The sequence below is a fragment of the Mauremys mutica genome, chromosome 3 (assembly GCF_020497125.1).
Source record: "Mauremys mutica isolate MM-2020 ecotype Southern chromosome 3, ASM2049712v1, whole genome shotgun sequence".
NCBI lineage: Eukaryota > Metazoa > Chordata > Testudines > Geoemydidae > Mauremys > Mauremys mutica.
In genome coordinates, this window is record NC_059074.1 from 94,657,251 (window position 1) to 94,677,811 (window position 20,561).

Consider the following 20,561-nt stretch of genomic DNA (forward strand, 5'->3'; position numbering starts at 1 on the left):
AGATTGAACAGATTCTTTACCATAAGCACATATTCTAAGGGACCATTCAAGGTGAAGTGGCTTGTTAACACCCCTCTGGTCATAGGACAAAAAGGGGGTTAGTTGGAGTGTTGTAATAAGCCATAAATCCAGTGTCTTTATTAAGATGACTTTTAGTGTCTAGCAAAGTTATGAATTTAAAGTCACAGTCTCATCTTTTGAAAGTGTATGCAGATTTCCTTTGAGGATGAGGACTGGCAGGTCAGATATGGAATGATTGCTTTGTGAAAAGTGTTCACTAGGGGACAGGGTGTTTTTGGTTTTTATCATTTTCCTGTGAGTTCATTTGAGAGCATAGTGATTGTCTGGATTGTCACCCACACAGTTGCTACTGGGGCTACATCACATGTTGTGATAGGCATGTGTAGGAACCCATGGAACTTGAAAGGTCTGTTGTGTGGGGAGGTGTCAATCACTGCAGCAGTGGAGATATGTCTGTAGATTCTACATCTGTTCTGGCAGGATCTGGTGCTGCTGTCAGTTGATGTTCCCTGGTCTGTGGGAAGCTTGCTTCTGATGATGAGCTTGGTGAGGGGTCTGTTTGAAGTGCGTGAGAGGAAGGTTCACAAAAGATTTCATAGACTATAAGCACTGGAAGGCACCTCAGGAGGTTATCTAGTGCAACCCCCTGCTTGAAGCAGGACCAATCCCCAGACAGACTTTTGCCCCAAATCCCTAAATGGCCCCCTCAAGGATTGAGCGCACAACCCTAGGTTTATGAGGCCAATGCTCAAACCACTGAGCTATGCCTCCCTCCTGTTCCCATCCTTTTGCTCCCTCCACCAGATCTGCCCCAACCCACTCCCAATTTCCTAAGCCCCTCTCCTCTTTCCAACACCGGCCCCCTCCAAGTCTCTGAGCCCTTCCAGCCATCCTGCCTCTCCATGCCCCTGGGCTTCCCATCCTGTCCACGCCCCGTTTGCCCGTCTATCGCTGTTGAGCAAGGAGAGCTGGGGGTCCCATGGCCAGCAGCTTCTCTTTCCTAACAGCCACATGCAGGGACCTGGGACGCACTCCCGGGAGCCGCCGCTCAGGCTGGCGTGGGGCGGAGGCGCTGGGGACACAGTCCCAGGCAGGTCCCCCGGTGGCACTGCCCGCGTTTCGCGCCGTTCCTCCCGCGGTGCCCCGGCAGGCGGCAGCAGAGAGCTCCGCCCGCGCCCCGTCCCTCTCCGAGCAGCCGCCACCGCCTCCCTTTCCAAAAATGGGAGCGGGGGCGGGGGCCTGGCCGAGCGGGGACCTCGCAGCCTCAAATGCCCCCGCGGCTCCCGAAGAGGAGCCGTGTCCCCGCCGCAGCCGCCACCTCCGCCCGCCCCGCTACCTGACCCAAAGAGCGTCCCCCCGAGCAAGCTCCGTGCGAGCCTCTGCAGCCGGAGCGTGTGGCAGCCACAGCAGCTCCCGCCGCCGCCCATCGCCAAGGCCGCCCGGGAAGAGGGGCGGGGAGGGAGCTCGGGGAAGTGAAGCTTCCCCCGCTGGTGGGGGGGACCCCCCAGGGGAGGAGGTCTGTGGGTGGGGGGGGGCAGCAAAGCCTGTGGCAGAGCGCGAGCCCCAGGAGTGGGAACCCCTCCTCCCCTCCCCGCGCCTCAGCCGGGCTGCGCTGGAGCAGGCAGAGCAGCAGCAGCAGCACCCCCCACGTTGCGAGCCAGCCCCGTGCCATGCCGCTGAGCAGCCGCCGCCAGCTCCGGGCCCCGCTCTCCTCCCGCTGCCGCTGCTGCGCTGGGAGCCCGGCCGGCGCCGCATGGAGCAGCTGAAGCCTTCGCCCAGGGGACTGGGGAGACCCGGCTAAGCCTCCCGGCAAAGGGGCGGCCGCTGCTGGCGTTGCCCGAGACCCGGCTGGGGAAGAGGAGGAGGAAGGGGACGAGCTGCTGCCTCGCGAAGCCCCTCGCCCAGCATGAACTGAGCTCGGCCCCGCCGCCTCCCCGCGCAGCAGCGCCGCCGCCCCGGAGGCTTTGCGAGCCGAGCTGGGGAGCAGGCTTTGAAGCCCAGATGCCGCTGGGGCTTCCCAGCACAGCGCGGCTGCTCCTGCTGGCACCTGGCGCAACATTGCCCCCCGCGCTGCCGCCGACGCGCTCGCTGGAGGCTCGCTCCGCGGTGCACTGGGAGAGCGAAGGTAGCGGCGGCTGCGGCGGCGGCTGCTAACCCGGCGCAGCGGGTCCTAATGCCTGTCACTTCCCGGGACGCGCTGGCGGCGGCGGCGGCAGCAGGCGAAAGCCCCCGGAGCCCCGCGCAGGTTTGCCTGGCCTCTCCCGCAATCTGATTGGATCAAGTCGGGCTCTACGTGGCGAGGGCTCTTGGAAACCATGGGTTATTGCAGCGGCAGGTGCACGCTGATCTTTGTCTGTGGCATGCAACTGGTAAGTGACACGGCGCTGTGTGCGGTGCCTCGGCAATAGTGGCAAAGAAGTGCAGGGCAGAGGCTGACACATGGGCTGCAAGGGGGAGGTGGAAGGTTAAAAAAAAAAGACTTTTCAGTGGATCAGTAACACAAGGTATCATTCATCACATGGCGTTACTGTCCCTGCTGTCTTAAAATAAACCCCCCATACGAGGAAGACTCCCTGAAATGGGAGAGATCTGGTGGTACCTTTGATATTCACTGGAAAAAAGGGTCCGTTACAGGTGTTGCTTAGACAGCTATAGAGTTTTGTACATACAGTAAAGTTAATAAAAAAAACCCAACAACATCAGGACAGTTTTGATAGGCATTGGCTAAACTTGGTGTCTGGTTTCTTTCAGCAAACTGATATTTAGTTAGCACTTAGTTTGAGGATGCCATTGTTGTTATTAGTCATGAACAGCTTGCCACACAGGTGTGAGTGAATTTACATCTGACTTTTTCTGCAGATATGTTTCTTCTTTCAGGATTAGTGGCTGATGTTTAACTGCATTGCATTGTTACAGAAGTGAAAAAAAGATGCAAGAATGCATTGCAGATATTGTATTCATAGCCATCAGACATAGAAACTGTATTGAGTTTAGAAAGTATGCAAGAGAAGTACAATAACTTAGAAAAGGCTTTTAATTAACTTTTAATTAACTGCTAACATGCTAAAGAAAGGAAATGGATTTTTCTGTATTATATATGAGTATTTCCAGCTGGATTATTGTCTGATTTGAGAGGATGGTGGAATTTGTAGAATTCAGATTAAATGTGATACAAGTACACATCACTAAGGACCCAACCACAAAAAATGCCACCTCTCTGAATTTAAATGGACCAAGTGTGGTAGAGGACTTCTTTAAGCAGTTAACCTTGATCAGAAATGAAATCATTCACATTACCCACTCCCCTCTCTCTCTCATTGTATAGTCTTGCTGGAAAAGCCTGAGCTGGGTATCAATGGCAACCAGCATTACCACCAATTCTTCCAGGTACTAAGAAGACTGCAGAAGAAGAGGAAAACTGGATTTCAGAGACCTAAATCAGTACATAAAAAGTAGTTTTATCAGTAGAACTGAAGCACAAATGTCTTTATATATGTTGTGATTAATTCTTCATCCTTCTGTGTTGTGGGAAGCCTTCTATTTGTACAAATGGTGTTCTCCTCAGAAGTTATCTGATCCTTTGCATTTGGTGTATCTTAATAGATTTGATTTATTCATATGCAGTCTAAAAAGAAAAACTTGAATAGAAGTGTGTAGTACATGAGGAATGTAACCTTTTCCCAGCAATTTGGAAACATAAAATACATCATTGAAGTTTTCCAGAACTATTTAAGTTTCAGACCCATGCTTTTCATTTTCTCTGAAAAGGCAACAAAATGTTTAAAATGTACTTTATATGGACAAAAGATCCTTTTGAACAAATACTAACTTGAGTGAATTAGCTTGTGAAGGTGCAGAGATGTAAAAATTTTACTGTTCTTTGGGTCTGTACATTTGCTAACTCGTGTGTGTGTGTGTGTGTGTATATATATATATATATATATATATATATATATATATATATTATATAAAAATATAACAAATAAAAACACCCCACAGGGATATATATGAATGAGTGAGTAGGTGAAATATTGTAGGATCTTGTTTCATATTATTTTACTCTTTTATCTTAACTTGGTAGGGCTCTAGAATAAGTAGAATATAATCTAAGTACTGTATTCCACTATTGCTTATAAAACCTTTGAGAATCAATATATTTGTGCCTTCCCAGGCAGTCTTCAAGTAGACTGCAAGGCACTACTCTTCCCCTTTTTGACCTGAGCAGCTACCCAAAAAATCAGCGTTTAGTTAGTTTTTCAATTAGGAGGAGAAAGTGGTAATAGTCAGGTACTTCTCTGATGCAGTTTAATTTATTTACAAGGATTGTACCAAGTCCTATGTCTCTGAATGCAGAAGGAATCAAATAGCAGAAAACAGCTTCTTTTGCTCACAGCACCGAGAGTACTTTTAGCCTGCACCCATGATCCCAAAACATCTCCTTATATATCTTCCAGAGTCAACCTCTGTCAGCTGTTTCTTCAGGCACTCTCTCTATCTCCCATCCCTATCTCAGTTTTTTCTTTTGTTCTGCCTTCTCCCTACCCCCAGTCCTATCTAAAACAATATTCAAGAAAAGCTCTTCGGTAAGTTCACGTACTCCTTGTCTTAAGTGGGAGCTTATATTTACAATTATACTAATTGAAAGGTGCATTCAGACCGGTCAATCTCCATGGGGTTTTTAACTTAACCCATAACAAGGTTTCAGTTAGCTCATACCAGTACACAGTATCCTGACAAACCTGAAGGCTTTAATTTCTTTACTGCACAAGAGGGGGCACATTACTAATAAAACAAAATGCCTGAATCATACTGCATCTGCGTAGTGACATTTCAGTAGGTGAAAAATATAGTTGGCCATACAAGAATACTCTTCTCACTTTATAAAAATCGTGTTCCCCCCCCACTTTATGTGCGATGCATTGATGTAGGTCATGAGCCTTCAAACCCTTTCTCATATGAGTACTTCCATTGATTGGTTGGTTTGACTGCATAAGGACTGCTTATACATCAGCTCTGGTCTACACTAGAAAATTAATTTGGCTTAACTGCATTGCTTAGGGATGTGAAAAATCCACACCCCTGAGCTGCATTGTTACGCCAACCTAACATTTGTGTAGACCAGGGATGGCCAACCTGTGGCTCCAGAGCCACATGCGGCTCTTTGCATATTAACTTCTGGTTCCTTGTATAGGCACCGACTCCGGGGCTGCAACTAGTGCCAACTTTCCAATGTGCCGAGCGGTGCTCACTGCTCAACCCCTGGCTCTGCCACAGGCCCTGCCCGCACTCCACCCCTTCCCACCTCCTCCCCTCAGCCTGCCGTGCCCTCGCTCCTCCTCCCTCCCCCCCCAGAGCCTGAAAACTGCTGATCGGGAAGTGTGGGGAGGGAGGGGGAGGCGCTGATGGGCGGGGCTGCCGGTGGGTGGGAGGGAGGGAGGGGCTGGGGGGAACTGATGGGGGGCTGTTGACATATTACTGTGGCTCTTTGGTAATGTACATTGGTAAATTGTGGCTCCTTCTCAGGCTCAGGCCAATGGGAGCTGATGGAAGAGGCAGCCAGTATGTCCCTCAGCCCGCTCCGCTTCCAGCAGCTCCCATTGGCCTGGAGCAGCGAACCGAGGCCAGTGGGAGCTGTGATCGGAGGGACCTGCGGACGGGGCAGGTAAACAAACCGGCCCAGCCCGCCAGGGGCTTTCCCTACACAAGCGGCGACCCCAGTTTGAGAAACACTAGTGTAGACAGTGCTAGGTTGATGGAAGACTGCTTCTGTTGACCTATCTGCTGCCTCTCAGGTAGGTGGATTACCTAAGCCAATGGGAACACTTCACGGAAGAGCTAGACTGGTGCAGTTGAGTGTCTGTGCCACTGTAGCATTTCGAGTATAGACAAGTCCCTAGCTACCATCGCTCGGGGAGATGGTGTTCCTACAGTGATGGAAAAACTTCTTCCGTTGCTGTAGTCTGCATCTATATACACGTCTGTGCTGGCATAGTTATGGCTCCAGAACTATGTCACTGTAATCTCCATAGAGTAGAATGGCCTAAATTTTCAGGATTCAGCCCATAATTAGCAGCCATGTTAATGCAGATGAAGATGATTTTTAAAAAATGAAGAAAAGTCAACTGGTATGATATTGTGAACAGCATTACTTGACTGTTAGTAATTTGTTTTAATCCACATCATTTTTAACAGAGAATGTTTTTTTATTGAAACAATGGTTTAATTTTTAAAAATAATATGAGGGGGGAGGGATAGCTCAGTGGTTTGAGCATTGGCTTGCTAAACCCAGGGTTGTGAGTTTCCTCCTTGAGGGGGCCACTGAGGAATCTAGTGCAAAATCAGTACTTGGTTCTGCTAGTGAAGGAAGGGGGCTGGACTCAATGACCTTTCAGGGTCCCTTCCAGCTCTATGAGAGAGGTATAGCTCCAAAACAATTATAAAACATAGAAAATACACTTCTAAGGAAAAAAGTTTCAGATTTTAAGGAAGGAAAGGGGTTTTGCACCTGTGTTTCTGTTAGAAGAATTTTTGCATATTTGCTTAGTATAGATGTGGTGATTTAGTTAGTCTTGGCAGGATTGGCAAAATATGTAATACAATGGTATACTGTTGAACATTAGAAAAGTTGCTGCAGGCTTATCTGTACAGTGTATGGCCAATCTCCGAAATGGACCATAAAGGCTAAATTTTCAAAGAATGCATCAGGAATGCAGTTAGATGCACTTGAGAGCACCTGCTCAAACACAGAATTATTTTCATAAATGCAATTTAAACACCTGCTGCTTGTGCAATGTACTGTATCATCAATTATCAGAATACTCAAGAAATAGTTTGCTTCCAACTGCACACTGATCAGTGCTCCCTTGCCTAACATACATAGTCCCTCCTATTTGTGCTCTCACTTGTATTATGCAAAGCAACTTCTGACAGTTCATTTTCTTCTGCATTTGTTAACCAATAAGAAAAATTAATGCTGCTGTGACTGCTGCTGGAATGCTGTGTGCAGCTCTTTCCCAAATAGTTATAGATTGAGCTCCTTGAGTCCATTTAGTTTAACAAAGAGAAAATTAAGGGGTGACTTGATTGCGGTCTATAAGTACCTGCATGAGGGAGGAACAAATGTTTAATAATGGTCTTTTCAGTCCAGCAGAGAAAGGTACAAGATAATCCAATGGCTGGAAGTTGAAGCTAGACAAATTCAGATTGGAAAAAGGCAAAGTTTTAACAGTGAGAGTCATTAATCACTGGAACAATGTACAAAGAGTTGTGATGGATTCTCCATCACTGACCATTTTTAAATCAACATTGGATGTTTTTTCAGAGTATCTGCTCCAGGAATTTACTTTGGGGAAGTTCTATGACCTGTATTATACAGGAGGTCAGACTAGATGATCACAATGTTTCCTTATGGCCTTAGAATCTGTGAATCTATAGCAGGTAAGAGTTAATTTTGCTCATGTCAGGTCCACGCTCTTAATTAATTTAGTATATGAAAATAACCTCAGTATACATCTTAATCCTTCAAAGATATTAAACTGATTCTTTGTAATTTTCTCTCCTCCTCCACAAGAGGCCACCAAGCATGAATGTATGTGAGTTGGGGTCTCTGTTTCTTTCACTTCTCACCCAGATTCCATGTTGCTTTGAGAGGAAGTCTCCACTATTCTACCTCTTCCCCAACTTCTCAGCCTTTTTTTCTTTTGGATCTTCTTTCCCATTAATAGCTCTAGTGGCAGCCTATGCTGTTGCTTACAGTCTTCTCAGCCAGCAGAAAAATGAAACTAACAGCCTTATTGTCAGTTTCAGTCCATAAAGTTCTGAAGAGCAGTAATGAAACTGGCCAGAGCCTTTTCATTTTCCCTCTGTTACTGTGAGGGAAAACTATGAACAATGGCAGAAGCATTGAGCTGGTCAGCAAGAAATTCAGGAAGACGGTACTTCATTTTGTCAAACTTGGAAGTTATCGTCATAAGCAAAGGCTAGAAATTTTAAAGTAGAACTTAAAATTCTTCAGAAATTAATAGCTTATCACTCCACTTCTGTTCATTGGGGAAAGGTCTCACTTCCCAGAGGCAAGTAGATGAATGGTATTTTCCATCTCGCCCAGTATTTTATACTATTTCTATATGTCACCATTTACATTTTTCTTTGTGTTCTATACTGTAAGGGGTCCATTCACTGCTAGGGCACCTCCTCCTGGCTGGTTTGGGGATTAGCTCCTTTAAAGTCCAATGCCCCTTTCTTCACTTTGTGGTGCCTCTCTCAATCTGGGACTCAGATACCCCTTCTTAGAGACTCAGCCCTCCAGCCAGGTCACTAGGTCCTCCCCTTCTAAGGTAGCAAAGTCCTTGGATGACAATCCCAGACAGTCTTCAGCAGTTGGTAGAGGAACCCAGCCCCACCCTCTACTCCAAGTTCCAGTCCAGGGCCCCTGTGTCTAGCAACTGTGATCTGCTTGCATCCAGAGCCTGTTGCTATTTCCATTGGACTGCTTCCTACTTCTGTGCTCTTATCTTCTGCACACATGCACTCTCCCCCACTCTGGATTTATCAACCCAAGCGCTCTGCAGACTTCCTAAATCTGTAGTCTTAAACACACCTTCCTTCTTCCAAGGAGTGACTGCAAACTACTTCCCCTGTAGCTCTTTTCTGCTGCCAAATTCCTGGCTTTATACCAACCCCACCTGTGCCTTCCCAGCTGGACTCCATTCTCCATCAGCCTTTCTCCCCTAGATGCAGCATCTCAGGTTAATTAACCTAATTTAACCTGCTCTCCCTTGTGTGGGGTGGACACCCCATCACATATACCTGATTGGTTATAATAAATTTTGCTCATGAATTTTTGTAGTTTTTTTTTAAAAAAGCATAGCCCCACCATTTAATTTGCAGAAAATTTACAGATACACTTTACAAATAGGCATCAAGTTTTTGAAATGTTATAGTGATTTGTGGGTACCTCAATTTTTGGATGCTCAACTTCAGTTGCTTTAAAGGGGTCTGATTTTCACAGGGTATATACTCAGGACTTTCTGAAAGTTAAGACACCCCAAAAAATTGAAACAGCCAAAATCACTAGTCATTTTTGAAAATGTAGGCCAGGCATGGGGAACCTTTTTTGTATCAGGGGCCATTGACCCACCGAAAAAATCAATGGCGGGCCATACACGTTCAGCTCACGTGCCTGGGGGGGGTGCGGGTTGTGGAGGCTCGGCTTTTCTTCCTGCAGCGGGACAAGCCGGCACTTGCATCTCATGGTAAGGGATACCACAAGCACTGGCTCGCCCCACTGAGGGCAGGAATCCCGAGCTTCGGCGCCCCCCTCCCCAGGGTTGGAACCACAAGTGCTGGCTCGCCCTGTGCAGGGCTAGAGCTGCGAGTTCCGGCTTGTCCTGCTGCGGAAGGAAGCGCTGAGTCTCCACGCCCCCCTGGGAAGGTGAGTTGAACGTGTGCGGCCCATGGGCCGGATGAAGATGAGCAAGGGGCCAGATCCGGCCTCTGGGCTGCAGGTTCCCCATCCCTGATGTAGGCTTTAATTCTTACCTGTGCTTTATGCTGTTTAAAGTAGTGATCAGATACTTAATGGATTCTGACAGCTTGCTTCAAAAACTCACTTGAGTTTCATGCCCTTACACAAATTATTAACATGGGTGTAAAGAAAACTCAAACAATTTATTTCAGAAACAACACTAATTGGGGTAATTTCTGTACTTATCTGTGATATTGATGTACTGTATGTGAACCCATCCTTAGTTACACTGTTGCACCTGTATGCACATATTTGTTCTGCTGGAAATAAAGTCCTGTAAACTTTCAAGTGGAGGAAATGAATTCCATAGAATCAGAAAGTAATATCTGCAGTATGCCTTTCATGGTCCGAGGTACAATCTACAGTACACACAGTGCTAGCCTTCATACTTACAGTATTTTCTCTTCCAATTATTGCATAAACTGTAAAACAATGATATATTTAACCACTCAGAACAGAGCTTTATTCTTTGGAGAACAAGTGTGCCTTAATGATCATTTTTTGTAACAAGTAAGAAATATAACATACCAACTTTTGGCTTGAACAGCAAGCAATCTTTATCCTCATTTTTATCTGTCATGAACAGAATATTTTAAATCATCATTACTGGGAAACTTGTAGATTATCTCATGCTTTGTGGGTATAGGCTTTTCATGTCAGAAACTGAGGTTGAATGCAAGCTTAATGTCTGAAATGAGAATGGTGATTTCAGGTCCATAGCAGTTTATATCACAATTTTACCCCACTTGATTTGGCACAGTTTTGTATCATTAGTATCTTTATTTTAAGAGAAGTAGTTTCTGAATAGCTTGCAAACTGAATTATCTGCAGTCCTCCAGGAAGCTATAGCTGTCCAGGTTAGAGCTGAGGTCACTTACAGAGCTGTATCAGAAAACTCACAGGGTTGTGCCTAAGCAATATTTACCTGGTAATTTTACAGAATAATTAATGTTCCATTCTAGATATGTTCTTACACCATGCTCTTCACCATATTATCTGACTGCCTTCCAGCAGTGCATGAAGTGATTAAGTAACTGACATCATGTTTGCGTTTGTTCTTTCATCCTCTCCCCAGCTGGGAAGTGCGTACAGGGGAGTGTTTTTTTGTGGTTTTTTTGTTTTTTGTTTTTTAATTCTTTTGATAATGACACATATGTTGCTATATTTTTATGTTAGAGGAGGCCATGTCAGAGAAATATGCCTTGCACTTAAAGCGGAAGGTTTGTGTGGTCCTTAGTTCCCAGATCCATAGGCTTTTTACAAGAACAAAGATTCTTTTTGCTTCTGGAACTAGGTCTCTGGATGCCTTCAAAATTGTGTATGGGTTAAAAACAGGTTGTTTCTTCTTCAAAATTCTTTGTAGTTTTGTTTTAATTTTGTTGGGAAAAATTGAATGGATGTAGATGAGCACCCTAGCCTCTTTCTGTCCCAAAATTTTCTGATGCCACTAACTGTACAAAGGAAGCAGCAGAGAATCCTGTGGCACCTTATAGACTAACAGACGTTTTGCAGCATGAGCTTTCGTGGGTGAATACCCACTTCTTCGGATGCAAGCCGAAGAAGTGGGTATTCACCCACGAAAGCTCATGCTGCAAAACGTCTGTTAGTCTATAAGGTGCCACAGGATTCTTTGCTGCTTCTACAGAACCAGACTAACACGGCTACCCCTCTGATACTGTACAAAGGAAGTAAACACAGATTTAACTGCAGCAGACATTCAATAGATGTATATTTTTGAAAGCTGCTGTGTAATGCTGCAGACTGCATTTGAGGAGTTGTCAGGATTATATAAGTCAAGGACTTGAGCTAGAATTCAAAGAACTAACATTTTTTGTTGCAATGAAGAAAATGTATAGCAAACCTTTTAGGTGAGTAAAAGCTTGAGGGGGTGGGGGATACACAGTATATTTCTGTGCTGTTATTCAGATAAAATACTCCAAATTGATAACTAAGATCTTTATTTCTTAAGGTTTTTCGGGTTATGCATGGTAACAGGTACAGAACTTCAGTATTACTAGAAGTAAGAGATGTTATGTAATTTGATTGTAATGGATTGACTTCCAATATGAATGATGCAATGTTATTTTTTATAGAAAGGTGATTAAATTATATATGCTCAGATATACAGTACAAATGGATTTTTTTTTTAATTACAGGGTTGAGAAAACTTCAAATGGCTATTAAAAATCAAATCCAATGTTGATAGAAAGTCTCCCATTGAGTTCAGCGAACATTGATTATGGCCCTAAGTTCAAATGCTCAGACACTATAATGATAGGTGGGAGGTAGAATACCCAAAACTGCCTTTTGAGCCACATAATAGCCCTGAGCAGGAGCGGGTTTTCAAGATGGAGCAGTGCTAAACATAGACACCTATTCTAATGAAATCTTGTTTGATAAAATATGTGTTGATGGATTTTTCCTCAAGTTGTTTACGTGTTTTCTTGGTTTAATGGTGTTTTACTGAGATGAAAATAGTGTGATTAGTTTGACATTTACGGTGTGACAACAGCCATTGCTGTCTCTTCTACCGCTTCACTGCTAAAAAACAGACAAAAACCATCCAGGGATTGCTTTGATATGCCTTGTGTTTAGACCATTTTCTATTCACTGGTTTCATGTAGTAGTGAGTATGTAGAGAAATTCAGTGAAAGTATAAAAGTTTTTAACCATCAAAGATGTTAGGTATTTCCAGCAAAGATAAGGAGGTGTTAGTACCGTTATACAAGGCACTGGTGAGACCTCATCTGGAATACTGTGTGCAGTTCTGGTCTCCCATGTTTAAGAAGGATGAATTCAAACTGGAACAGGTTCAGAGACGGGCTACTAGGATGATCCGAGGAATGGAAAACCTGTCTTATGAAAGGAGACTGAAAGAGCTTGGCTTGTTTAGCCTAACCAAAAGAAGGTTGAGGGGGGATATGATTTCTCTTTATAAATATATCAGAGGGATTAATATTAGGGAGGGAGAGGAATTATTTAAGCTTAGTAATAATGTGGACACAAGAACAAATGGATATAAACTGGACACTAGGAAGTTTAGACTGGAAATTAGATGAAGGTTTCTAACCATTAGAGGAGTGAAGTTCTGGAACAGCCTTCCAAGGGAAGTAGTGGGGGCAAAAGACATATCTGGCTTTAAGACTAAGCTTGATAAATTTATGGAGGGGATGGTATGATGGGATTGCCTAATTTTGGCAATTAATTTGGCAATTGATCTTTGATTATCAGCAGGTAAGTATGCCCAGTGGTCTGTGATGGGATGTTAGATGGGTTGGGATCTGAGTTACTACAGAGAATTCTTTCCTGTGTGCTGGCTGGTGAGTCTTGCCCACATGCTCAGGGTTTAACTGATCGCCATATTTGGGGTCGGGAAGGAATTTTCCTCCAGGGCAGATTGGCAGAGGCCCTGGAGGTTTTTCGCCTTTCTCTGCAGCATGGGGCACGGGTCACTTTCTGGAGGATTCTCTGCAGCTTGAGGTCTTCAAACCGCAATTTGGGGACTTCGATAACTCAGACATAGGCTAGGGGTTTGTTATAGAAGTGGATGGGTGGGATTCTGTGGCCTGCATTGTGCAGGAGGTCAGACTAGATGATCATAATGGTCCCTTCTGACCTTAAAGTCTATGAGTCTATGTTTTATTCTTGTTCTAATGAAGTTTTGTTATTGTTGGTTTTAAATATGGGTAGACTAACGTTGCTCTTCTAGAGGTAAATAATACTGCTTTCAATATCTGATGAGTCAGAGGATGGAAGATCTAGTTCCTTCTAACTTGTAAAGTGATAAAGATATAAAGTGGCTTGAATGACACCTCCTTGCCAGAGCCAACAAGTAGGTCTCAAACCACTACCCAATTTATTAAAAAAATATGCAATATACCATTGTCCTGATGGTGTCTGAAAATATTTCACATTCTATAACTCTCTGGAAATGACATCTAAAGGGGGAAACTACTGATCTCTGTGTTCACTAAAAAGTAAACATGCATATCTAATAGTTCTGTTCATCATACTTATGCATTTTTAATTTCAAATATTGCTTTGAATTCATAAATAACTTATGAAAAATGTTTATCAGTTTAAGACTATCTGTTGATTCCTACTAAAATTTGCACATCGTATACTATACCTCGTAAGTGTCCTTCATTTTAAACTCATATTTTACCTTTAATGCACAAACCTGCTGCTCTCCTATATATGTAATTGTACGTTATATAAGTGAGAAATACTGGCGTGGGACACTAAAGTCAGAAGAACATTACTGATGTTGAAAAAAAATGACTCTTACATTGTTTTATGTTTCTTACACTGATAGCTTTCTAGTGCTCCTCTTTTTAGGCCATTTTACCTACATATGGTTTGATTCTGATTTTATTGAAGGAACTGAATAAATTACCAATGACATCAGTGGGAGAAGGATTGGATTCATCATATCCCTTATTTGTGCCTGAGTAGGTTAAGGTTCAGGGTTTTTTTCCCCCCCTGCACATCACAAAGGTCTTGATGGTAGAGTTTAGTGGAGAAGACACCAATGTGAAGTTAATGATATCACTTCTAAGGGAAACTCAGTGTATCTTCCAATATAACAATACCTACCACCTTTATATTTTGTATCCCCTTTATAGAGTTACAATGCTTTACTGGGAAGGGGGCGTGTGTGTGTCACTGCAGCCTAGTAAACAATGCCCTGAACTGGAACTCAGAAGAGCAGGATTCTATCCCCAGTTCTGTCCGTGGCCTTCTGCAATGACCTTAGGCAATTCATTTCACCTCTCTCTGCTTCAGTTTCCATATCTGTAAAATGGGGATTTGATGATACATACTTCATTGGTAAATCACTTTCAGATCTACTGATGAAAATGCTATAAAAGAGATAGGTTTTCATCTTCTTTCAGAAAACATTACTACAAAATCCTTGGCAGACTCTGCTTCTATAAGGATCACATCACTTTCTACTTAAATCCAGTCATTTCTGGTGGTAGCATTGTCATAGCTGCTTCTTAACAGCACAGCTGAATAGGACAGAAGTGAACAATAATTTCTCTTATTAAACTACAATGCTAAATTGAGACAGAACAGAATATAGAACTGTTAATTGGAATTTAGCTGACATAAGCATAAATGGTACATGCAATTTCATCTGTCCTATATTTAAGTAATGTTGCAGACCTAACAAAAGGGCCAGATTCTAGTATGTTACACCTTCCCAAATTCTCACACAGAAAACAGTTTATAGAATAAGATACTATTCACTCAGAGGAAGGATAGTAAATCTGGCTTAGAGACAAATGTTGGCTAATATTTGTATCTGAAATCTTAACTGCTTTCTGAACTAAAGTAATTCTTTCTCAGGTGACTCATACTATGGTTCACTTTACTAATTAAAAATTCTTTTAGAATTCTCCACAGAAGGGCCTACTAATTGGCTCTCAACAATTATTTTCCTTTTAACTTTAAGATAAAAAGCTGTAGTGCAAAAAAGGAAGATAGATGCTATGATGTCTCTTTAGAACAATGCATGGGGGTATGAAAAGTGGTTATCCAATAATTCATAACAAAATGTGAAGCTTACAGATGTTGGCCATGACCAACAATGGCCCTGAGTTTTCCTTTATTCTCTGGTCACAGATTGAACAGACTATCACAGAAACGATCATAAAGCATTGAAACAAAGGAGAGGGAAAAGCCTGTTGTATATTATTGTTGCTTTCACAAATAAAACCACAAATGTGTTATGCCTAAGAAGACACTGTTCAATGTTCATTAGAACCACCAATGACATGTTTTTTTATGAATAACACTAGTTACTGGCCAGTCATGTGTCATTGCATCATTATTCAAGTTGGCAGTGCAAAAGACAAGAAAACATTAGGAGTTAAGGGAATGCTAAAGAGGCTGATCTGGAAAATAATTTTAAATACAGATGCTGTATTTCTTGGTAATGATGTTGTAAAGCTTTTAAAAACAAGGTACACAACCACTTCCATCCCGTGTATTTTTGGCCAATCATATTTTTAGTTTCTTTGACATTAGCAGTTACTTGCCATGACAGCCACTCGTGATAAGCCAGGTGATGGCAGTAGTAGCGTTGATTGTAAGACTCTGGCTCAAATTTACTGTATACTGAAAAGAGAGTTCATTTTCTTGTGTTTTCCATGCTAAACAAAGCTTTCATGATAACTGGCAGTAAAAGTGAGACTTGCAAAAAGAAACCACAACAAACTGCAGCTGGATGTAGCATCCAGGAACACACCTAGTAATGTTTTATTTCAATTTTTGGCAGCCTCTAAGAATAGTTAGGGGCTCTGCCATCTAGTGCAGTGCATTTACTTGTAATGAACGCTCTAACCCATAGTTGGGGCTATAATAGTAGGTAAAGAAGAAGTTGTTGGTCTCTACTTCTGAAAGAGACATTGTGCTGTATAATGCTCAATTGTTCCTTTCCAGATTCAGAGTAAGAAAGTTATTTATGTGTAAGCAGAGTCAGGATGAGCTCTACCCTGACATCTGGTGGTAGATTATGGGGAGTGCAGAGTGGAAGTTTTCAAGTATTCGCATTAGCATTTCAGTTATTTGCATGGGCACTCCCACCCCAACTAGTGCTGCCGAAAGAGTACAGAGCCCTGGCTATGAGGGCCCTGCATGATGACTTTGGACATTTAGGAATGGAGAGGACCCTGGAACTTATTCGCAGTAGGTTCTATTGGCCCCGGATGGCTGAAGATGTTCGCAGAAAATGTGAAACCTGCTCTCGATGTGTTCAAAGGAAAACTCTGCCCACAAGGGCTGCATATCTGAAAAACATCACCAGCAACAAACCTCTGGAGCTGGTTTGCATTGATTTCTTGTCCTTAGAAGTAGACAAGAGGAATATTGGGAACATTCTAGTCGTGACCGACCATTATACGCGCTATGCGCAGGCATATCCCACAGAAGGCCACTACTGTCGCTCGAGTACTGTGGGAAAAATATTTCTCAGTTTATGGATTCCCAGCCCGGATACACTCAGATCAGGGGCGGGACTTTGAAAGTCACCTTCTAAAGGAGGTGCTAAGGATAGCAGGAATTAAAAAGTCGAGGACAACGCCTTATCACCCGCAAGGTGATCCTCAGCCAGAGAGGTTCAACCGAACCCTATTAGATATGTTGGGGACTTTGCGGCCAGAACAGAAAGCAACCTGGAGCCAACATGTTGCATTTCTGGTGCACGCCTACAACGCCACAAAGAACGACGCTACGGGATTCACCCCATATCTCTTGATGTTTGGGCGAGAACCAAGATTACCCATAGACCTGTGCTTTGGTGTATCCGAGGATGGAGATGGCTATGAAACTCATCAGCAATATGTATCCCGACTACGAGAAAAGCACTGATAAAGTGGTATTTGTTGTATAAAATCAGATAGGCATATGAACAGTACCAAAAGGCAGCTAGTTTAGTGAGCCCTATTTGCTGCACAAATGTGCTGTTCTCATTAATTTGAATAAAAATGCTTTTTGTGGTTGCTGATATGTGCAATTATTCTTATTTTGTAGTATGCATAAAAATATCATCATGTGGGTCCCATGTCAGTATTATATCTGCTATGACTAGCTCCCTGTTAAGGGTCAGCTATTCCTCTCCATACAAAATTTGTATATAACTCCCACAGATAATAAAGTTCTGAGTGTAATTCACCACAGCATTACTCTAATTTATGCTCGTATAACTCTATTGGTTTCAATTAAACACTGATATAAAACAGGAGTAGTACAATTCTGAATCAGATCAATGCATATTATTCAGTGGAGACTAGACCCTTATTTGTAAAGTTAGAGTGTGTTTCCAGTGCTGATGTTAGAGAATAAAAGGCCAGTGGTAACATACGCTGGATAAGACTCCTTGATCTTGGCTTTAATACAGGGAACCCTTATAGAAAGCATGTGCTGGAAAATAGAGTATATATGTGGACATTGAAATCATATTAATTGCCTTCACTAGAAGAGAAAGGTCAGATTCTTAGGTGCTCCATCAGCACAAAGCAGCTGGGAAGCTGGTTTAACTGGCTCCCTGAGGATTCTCCTTGTGTAAGGGAAATCTGAGTTGTATAGAGCCAGCATAGCAGCTCTACACTGACTCTTACCATAAGGGGCATTCCTGGGATAAGGGAAGTGTGGCTGGGGCATTCCTATGTTCTAGAGATCCGAAGCTGCCAGGGGCATCGGACCTGGCTGGAGCTAATCCCCAGACCAGCCAGGAGGAGGTGCCTAGGAACATATTCTTGAGAGCCATCTTCTGACACCGTATCTATTAATAACTGTTTACACATGCAGACACAGAGCTCTCTTTTAAAAATGTGCCCCCCTAATTCTGCCCAGAGTGAAGCTCAGTCAGACTAGAGCACTTAGCCACATGTAGTCCCGTGTTTATGGAAGTGTTTCCTATTTTTTATTTAAAACCCTCAAACCAATTAAAAGATTGTATATCATACTTGGAATAAGGTGTATGTTTTTAAACACTTTATTGAGAACAGAAACAATTATTACTAAGACGGTGACCACTAATCCAGACAATCTTGTTGAGGATTTAAGTGGTCTAAAGTGATCTAAAACTTCTGTGCTGAATGGATTGAATGGACTGATTGAATGGATACTCTTTTGTATTGCATTATTTGAGAATTTTGCCATTTAAAAAGGGATGTTTTGTTGGCTTTTGACACCCTGTTAGCATCTTTTTATTTGAACTGGATGTGATGGGTTGGGTCACAGAAACCCCCTTGGGAACTGCCAACTGATGTGCCAAGACTACTTCTGCCCCAGCTTTCCCTGCCAGTTTGGGACTCCAGCACCCTGGCTTGCTGAGCCAGACACTCCCGTCTGCTCCAACACAGACCCAAGGTCTGAATTACTTGCCCCAAAACTGCAGACTTAACTGAAAGCAGCTAACAGAAGTGTTCCTGTTTTTAACACTCAGATGCCCAACTTCCAATGGGGGCTAAACCCAAATAAATCCATTTTACCCTGTATACAGCTAAAGATATGCACAGCTGTTTCCCCCCCCCCCGGTATTAACACATACTCTGAGTTAATTAATAAGTAAAAAGTGATTTTATTAAATACAGAAAGTAGGATTTAAGTGGTTTCAAGTAGTAACAGACAGAACAAAGTGAATTACCAAGCAAAATAAAATAAAACACGCAAATCTAAGCCTAATACAGTAATACAATGAGTACAGATAAAATCTCACTGTGAAAGATGTTTCAACAAGTCTCTTTCACAGACTGGACGCCTTCCTAGTCTGGGCACAATCCTTTTCCCTGGTACAGCCCTTGTTCCAACTCAGATGGTAGCTAGGGGATTCTTCATGATGGTTTCTCCTTTTCTCTGTTATATATATATATATATATCTGTTGCATAAGGCGGGAATCCTTTGTCCCTCTGGGTTCCCACCTCCCCCCCCAACCCTTCTCTGGATTCCAGTTCAGGTGACATGATCACATGTCACTGTAAGACTTCATTACCCATTTGAGAGCACACAGGTATACAGGAAGACTTATAGGTAAAACAGCCATCTGCAGTCAATTGTCCTGGGTAATGGGAGTCATCAAGATTCCAAACCACCATTAATGGCCCACACTTTGCATAATTACAATAGGCCCTCAGAGTTATATTTCATATTTCTAGTTTCAGATACAAGAGTGGTACATTTATGCAAATAGGATGATCACACTCAGTAGATTATAAGTTTTGTATTGATATGTTACAAGAGACCTTTTGCATGAAGCTTATTCCAGTTACATTAACATTGTTTCATAAAATCATATAGAGTGCAAAAGCACATCGAAGAGCCTGGGTTTAGGATAGAGATCCTATTACCATAAGTTTTTTGGCCTCTGGAGGAAGAATGGATGGAAGAATTGAAGGCCGCAGCAGCATTGCTCAGTCAGCACCACTATTAACAGATTCAATAGCAATGAGTCTAGGGAAAGGGGACACTTCCCCGCTCTCTCAGTAAGACAGCTAAGGTGATGAGGTGGGAATTGGGAGATAAAAATACAGCCAATGGAAAACTCCAAAGAAAAGTCACTTTTAAAAGAAATCAGTGCCTCGCAAAAGTAAGAATTGATAATGCTGGCAAGAATCAGGCAGAGGCCATGCAACCTGCCTCAAAGAGTTGTACTAATGTACTTAGAGCTTGAGTGTAGAACGCTGTCATCACATTGATGCATCTGCCTTTGAACAGACATGCATTACTTTAGCTTAGGTGACATGGCCCAAACCCCACATCCTGGATCTTAGTATTGCCAAACTTTGGGAAAGTTTGACGCCAAACTTTGCATCCAGGCCCATTCCTACAATTTAGGACTCAATTTTGACTAGTCATATGATGGCAGGACAAGAGAGTGAAGCCCTAGCCCCATCTGTGCTCACAGTAGGTCAACACAGATTTTGGCTGGGGCTTGGGGTAGACCAGGGCTACACACCCAATATTCTCCCTTTTGGGCATGTGGATGGCGGGAGGGAACGAGGGTGGAGCCAGGACTGCACTACCCTTACTTCTTGCAATGGGCCTGACCCAATGGAGGGGAATTAGCTGTAGCCTGAAAAAGTGAAGTAACCTGTTTCCTCTTTGCCCCAGGGCAAGAAGGAGAAGAAGGTAAGAATTGTGACTTCTTTCCTGGAGTGGTCATCCATAGATTTGACCCCTTATTTAAAGGATCAATCTAGTCCTCAGTGATAGGGATGAATATTAGTTTGATTTCTACTAAAACTGTTCTATCTGTCACCAAAGCTATACTAAAACCCAAATGGAGACAAGTATAAGCTCAGTTTATTAACATGCAGTCATCTGAATCCTCAGGAATGTCAAAGCTGATCAAGATAAAGCATGGTTCATGAATTGTATTTTTAAAAGGTCAAGAAGTGAAGATGATTTATTTATTTCAATTGAAATTCACTGGGTCTAGGGTTAGGGTGAAGGGAAAAGGAATTAAAACTTGAGAGCTATTTATATGTTTAGATCAACAATTGTGTT

At 43.0% G+C, this 20,561-nt stretch overlaps 1 protein-coding gene across 2 annotated transcripts in view; it reads left to right on the plus strand.

Moving 5' to 3' along the window:
- Positions 1-20,561, plus strand: part of NKAIN2 (sodium/potassium transporting ATPase interacting 2) — an 819,309-nt gene that overhangs the window by 12,134 nt on the left and 786,614 nt on the right. The window contains exon 1 of one of the 2 annotated variants that reach the window (XM_045008617.1): positions 1,876-2,390. The exons of the other annotated variant lie outside the window; for it this stretch is intronic. Coding sequence (XP_044864552.1) covers positions 2,337-2,390 — 54 coding nt within the window. The 5' untranslated portion in view covers positions 1,876-2,336. Of the gene's footprint in view, positions 1-1,875; positions 2,391-20,561 lie in introns of those variants that run through there. 2 annotated transcript variants of the gene reach the window in all.